This window comes from Amphibalanus amphitrite, unplaced genomic scaffold (genome assembly GCF_019059575.1).
Source record: "Amphibalanus amphitrite isolate SeventyFive unplaced genomic scaffold, NRLGWU_Aamphi_draft 000680F_arrow, whole genome shotgun sequence".
Classification (NCBI taxonomy): Eukaryota; Metazoa; Arthropoda; class Thecostraca; order Balanomorpha; family Balanidae; genus Amphibalanus; species Amphibalanus amphitrite.
Window position 1 is genome coordinate 80,654 of NW_024882174.1, and position 5,234 is coordinate 85,887.

Consider the following 5,234-nt stretch of genomic DNA (forward strand, 5'->3'; position numbering starts at 1 on the left):
GAGGCTCCGCCAGTGCAACAGAGAAATCGAGTTGAGTGCGGTTGTGTTCGTAATAAGTCAGTGCATTTTAGTTTCAGCTGTGCCTGAGGCAGCACAGTTCGTTGATCCCGATCCAGCTATTTCCTGTGTGGAGGCGCCCATCGACTACCCCGGCGCCGACGCACGTGTGTCGGACGGCTCGACTGGTGGACCAGTGCCCTGTCCCGAGGGGCCGATCATCGCGTGGGACGACGGCGACGGCAACTGGCGACCGCTGACCGACGACGACGAGCCGCCGCCCGCCTTCTGCCGCCGGCCGGAGGGCCCGGAGGCGGCCGGCCGCTGGCCGTGGCTGGTGCTGCTCGGCCGGCAGCGGGTGGTCGGCCGGCCGCAGCACGGCGCGCCGCCGCCGCCGGTCGCCGAGCCCGACCTGCTCGGCAGCCCGTTCTGCGGCGGCGTGCTGGTCGGCTGGGGCCTGGTCCTGACGGCGGCGCACTGCCTGAACGGCGACCTGAGCATCAACGAGGACGGCGCCGTGGCGGCGCTGCTCGGCGACTGGGCCGCGCCGCTGGCCAACGGCACCACGTCGGGACCGGTGCGCCGCGTCAGCCACCGGCTGGTGCACCCGAGCGCCGACCTGGCGCTGGCGCTGCTCGACGTGCTCTACGACGGTCTGCCCGGCTGGGTGTGGCCGGCCTGTCTGCCGCTGCCCGGCGCGCCGCTGGCCGCCGGCCGCCGGGCCGAGGTGGCCGGCTGGAGTCCGCCGCCCGCCGAGCTCCACCTGGCCACTCTGCGCGTGACTGAGCCGGTCGAGTGTCGGGAGGCCTACCGGGCGGCGGGCCGCCGGTTCCCCGGCACTGAGGACGACTCGGCGGTGTGTGCGGTGCCGGACGGCGGCGGTTCTGCGCCGGCAGATTCCCCCTGGTGCGGCGCGCGCGGCGGCTGGCCGCTGATTGTCCCCGATCCGGACGGACTGCTCGAGGTGGTCGGTATCTCGACGGCGGGCGCCGGCTGTGACCAGTCGGGTCTGCCGAGCGTGTTCACCAGAGTCTCCGCCTACATAGACTGGATCGCCGCCAGTGCTACCGTGGCCAGGAGGCGGTCCGAGCCGGGGGGCGCCGGGGCGGAGTTCCGCCCCATCGGCCAGCAGAGGGCGGAGCGCCGCCCCTCCACCCAGCAGGGGGTCGAGCCCAGCCCCTCCACCCAGCAGGGGGTCGAGCCCAGCCCCTCCACCCAGCAGGGGGTCGAGCCCAGCCCCTCCACACCGCAGGGACAGCAGCAGCCGGCCGGAGTCGCTGATCAGCTCCCACTCGGCGACCACAGTGCCGTGGCACCCTGATAATACCCGCTGCTCCACCCGTGCATGACCGAAAATATAGGCTTTGATGTAACTCCACAATTTGGCATTTTATAAATATAGGCAACGTTTCCAAGTGCATACGACACAATTGCAGGTAAAATGAAGCTTCGTATTATATTTTCACATCCATGATCAAAGGTTATAACAATTTTTCCCAGGTAAAATTGTTCCCGAAACTACTCCGATGGCATCCGGTGAAGCATGCAGTATTACGGCCAACTCAGGCTGGTTGAGAGCGGACTGTATTCGTACGCCGAAATAGTGCGCATTAGAGGCGATAGATCCCATGTCCGATATGTTTTGGTATTGCTGTTGTTTTTCTTATTACGGAGCGAGCGAAGCGAGCGTAGTCTTTCCTTAGATTAACGGAAATTTCTGAGTATGAGCGGCCGGCCGGCCGGCCGGCCGGCCGTGGTCACGCTTTTGCGAGGCTTATATCTCAGCAACCACTTGACCGATTTACACGCGGTAATTTTTGTAGGGTAGCTTCATTCCTTCTACCAAGTATTGGACTATTCCCGATGCATGTGGGTGACCCCTTATGCACGTGCCACGTGCAAAACGAAGAGGTGTCAGTTTTGTAATTGTTGCAATATCTCGGTAACTACTTGGCCGATTGCGCTGAAAGTTGGCATGTAGGTAGGCACCACGTAGGCACCCACTAGGCACTGCATATACATGTGCCAGAGTTGGGGTGCTGCTGCACGTGCGCACGTGCAGGGGTCGTTTCCAGATCTCGGGAACGGCTGGACCGATTGCGCTCAAATTTGGTACACGGTTAGGGACCGGTTAGTAGGGTGCCGTGCACAAGTCAGTTGGGACCCATTTTGCACGTGCGCACGTGCAGGGTGCCGCTTCCAGATCTCGAGAACGGCTGGGCCGATTGTGCCCAAATTTGGCACATCGCTAGAGACCAGTTAGTAGGGTGCCGTGCACAAGTCAGTTGGAGGTACCCCCTCGCAGTTTCGCACGTGCAAGACCCACCCTCTCGCTCGCTCCGTTAGTCGCCCCAAAAGGCGTTATACTGGTGTATGTTAAGTAAATACACGTACGGTACTTGGGTTATTACGGAGCGAGCGAAGCGAGCGTAGTCTTTCCTTAGATTAACGGAAATTTCTGAGTATGAGCGGCCGGCCGGCCGGCCGGCCGGCCGTGGTCACGCTTTTGCGAGGCTTATATCTCAGCAACCACTTGACCGATTTACACGCGGTAATTTTTGTAGGGTAGCTTCATTCCTTCTACCAAGTATTGGACTATTGCCTATGCATGTGGGTGACCCCTTATGCACGTGCCACGTGCAAAACGAAGAGGTGTCACTTTTGTAATTGTTGCAATATCTCGGTAACTACTGGGCCGATTGCGCTGAAAGTTGGCATGTAGGTAGGCACTCACTAGGCAATGCATATCCATGTGCCAGAGTTGGGGTGCTGCTGCACGTGCGCACGTGCAGGGGTCGATTCCAGATCTCGAGAACGGCTGGACCGATGGCGCTCAAATTTGGTACATGGCTAAGGACCGGTTAGTAGGGTGCCGTGCAAAAGTCAGTTGGGACCCATTTTGCACGTGCGCACGTGCAGGGTGCCGCTTCCAGATCTCGAGAACGGCTGGGCCGATTGTGCTCAAATTTGGCACATCGCTAGAGTCCGGTTAGTAGGGTGTCGTGCACAAGTCAGATGGAGGTACCACCTCGAAATTTCGCACGTGCAAGGTTCACCCTCTCGCTCGCTCCGTTATTCGCCCCAAAAGGCGTTATACTGGTTAATATTATATTCATGTTGTATAAGGGATGATTGTTGCACATTTTTGTATTGAAGCTGCTGGCTGCAGCTGCTGAAAGAATGCTACTCGTCTTCTAGAAATAAGTGAATCAGTTTAAACTTGGAAGGGAAGAAACACGAATGAATCATAGTTTTGAGATAATGTCGACTTTCCATCGACGTTTATATAAATATCGGAGGTTTGGATAGGAATCAGCTTTCCATCGTTTCTGTATCAAAACGTTCAATTTTGTTATTGATCCGTTTAACAACGATTCGTTTTGCTCAAAATACCAGTATATCTTATGAATGTGTATTTTTCTAAAAGACTCCTCAGGAATCAAGTCGGGATGTTTCGTTTCACACATAATTCACGGGACATCGCTTCATACCGCCAGCGCCGGGGAGGCACAGTTCACACGGACGGACAGACGAACAAAAGGCATCGCTTAAACCAAGCAGACACCACACAGACACACGAGACACACGGACATTGGACGGACGAATGGGCTGACGAGCGGACCGATGGGATGACGGACGGACGGACGGCTGACGGACGGAGGCGGCCCGGGCGAGCTCAGGGCAGGTGGTCGCCCTCGGCGAAGAAACCGTTCTCGTCGGCCTGCCAGGTGACGGTGTAGGTGACGCCTTCCCACTCGTAGCTGTAGCTGCCCGTCCTCACGTAGTTGCCAGACTCGGGGATGTTACCCGGGTAGGAGATGCCGCTCTCGTCTGAGACGATGCCGTTGGTCGTCTGGTACCTGCAGAAGCGGATAGAATGCGTCGGGACCGAGTTAACCAAATAATCAAACTCTGAGAACAGTCGACAAGAATCCCGTTTTGTTGCAATGCAGCTTTTTATATATAATAAGCATGACATTTAAAACTTGATTAAAACCAACTCGGTCTGGCATTTTGGCATTTTGCTTCTCATCTTAAATTTATAAAGCATCCTCGGACTCATCCTTATGTTACAAATACAAAGCTGAAAGTGAATATGAATCTGAATGCGCAAATCCTCCCCGAGAGTCAAATCGTCCATATAGGTATCGGCAATGGCGCCGTGTACGAATCGAATGCTTACGCGGCATCGTAGGATCCGTCCTCGTTGAGCTGGAACTGATGGTTGGCGATGCGGGCGCTCTTATCGGCACAGGCCGCCGCCACCAGACACACGAGAGCGATCGCCTGAACAGACGGACACACGCTGGTCAGAGACGGACTAAGGTCGGGACCACGACACTGGCAGACGGATCGGCACTCTCATGAACTGGCAAATGGATAAAATATGTCTAGGACGTCCAGCGGCGACAGGACAAGTAGCTGATACGGACGACGACATCTTCAGTGATACCTTATCCATCAGACCTGTTTGTTTATGATGTTTTGGTACTCACATTCGCTAACTTTAGCTGTGATTAGCATACTTTTTCTTTTAGCATTTTTATCAAACATTACATGAAAATAGTTTTAACGACTGTAACGCTTACAGCGACAATTTTCACTTAGAACTCAAGGCTTTAACAATAAACTTTTCCACAATGCACGCTCACCAGCTTCATGGTTGAGTGGGAGGAGTGGACGGTCGAGCGGGCAGGTTGATCCGAGCGACTGATGCAGTTCCCGGCGCGCTGCCGTCTTATATCCACAGCGCGGTGGCATCCTACGCTCGGGGGGCAGCCCCCTCCCGCCGCAAACGCGCCCTCCTGGCGTGGCCTTCAGATGTCGAAAGTCGGCGGGTCGGTGACGCGGCCGCCGAGCGCCCATCTCCCTGCAGCCCGGCACATGAGACGGCGGACCTCCGGACAGCCGCCGGCGGACCCTCAGACAGCCGCCGGCGCACGACACTGGTAAGAACGCCTACCTATCCGTCACAAGCCTAGCATCCCTTCCTTTCCACCCAGAACAGGGCATCAAGACAGACATGTGCTGAGCTAATGGCTATGGCTATCGTGATCGCGATATGCCTCATAACATCAGGCATGTATCAGCTATAAGACGACCACATGGATGAAATAAGATAGGTAGTGTAATCGGACGTTATTAATTTCTGATGGTGTTTTTGCTCTACCTTTTGTCCACAATCGAAATAGAGGAAGCAGTTGATTGCCAACCCCAGTCGTTGCGGTAAAAAGCTA

General features: G+C 56.3%; 1 protein-coding gene across 1 annotated transcript; it reads right to left on the bottom strand.

The window, feature by feature from the left end:
* Positions 1-3,395: 3,395 nt before the first annotated feature.
* LOC122364517 (endocuticle structural glycoprotein SgAbd-4-like) lies at positions 3,396-4,764 on the bottom strand. The gene is made up of 3 exons (XM_043334949.1): positions 4,650-4,764; positions 4,181-4,284; positions 3,396-3,857 (listed from the first exon to the last, which is right to left on the bottom strand). Exons 1-3 carry the CDS (start codon positions 4,656-4,658, stop codon positions 3,674-3,676), a joined length of 297 nt encoding a protein of 98 aa, XP_043190884.1. The 5' UTR covers positions 4,659-4,764; the 3' UTR covers positions 3,396-3,673.
* Positions 4,765-5,234: the final 470 nt, after the last annotated feature.

What these genes read in the sequence shown, in the direction of transcription:
- LOC122364517 (XM_043334949.1), bottom strand. An exon ending in GACGGATCCTACGATGCCGC is followed by an intron (nt 3,858 to 4,180) that starts GTAAGCATTCGA and finishes CCGCTTCTGCAG; the next exon opens with GTACCAGACGACCAACGGCA.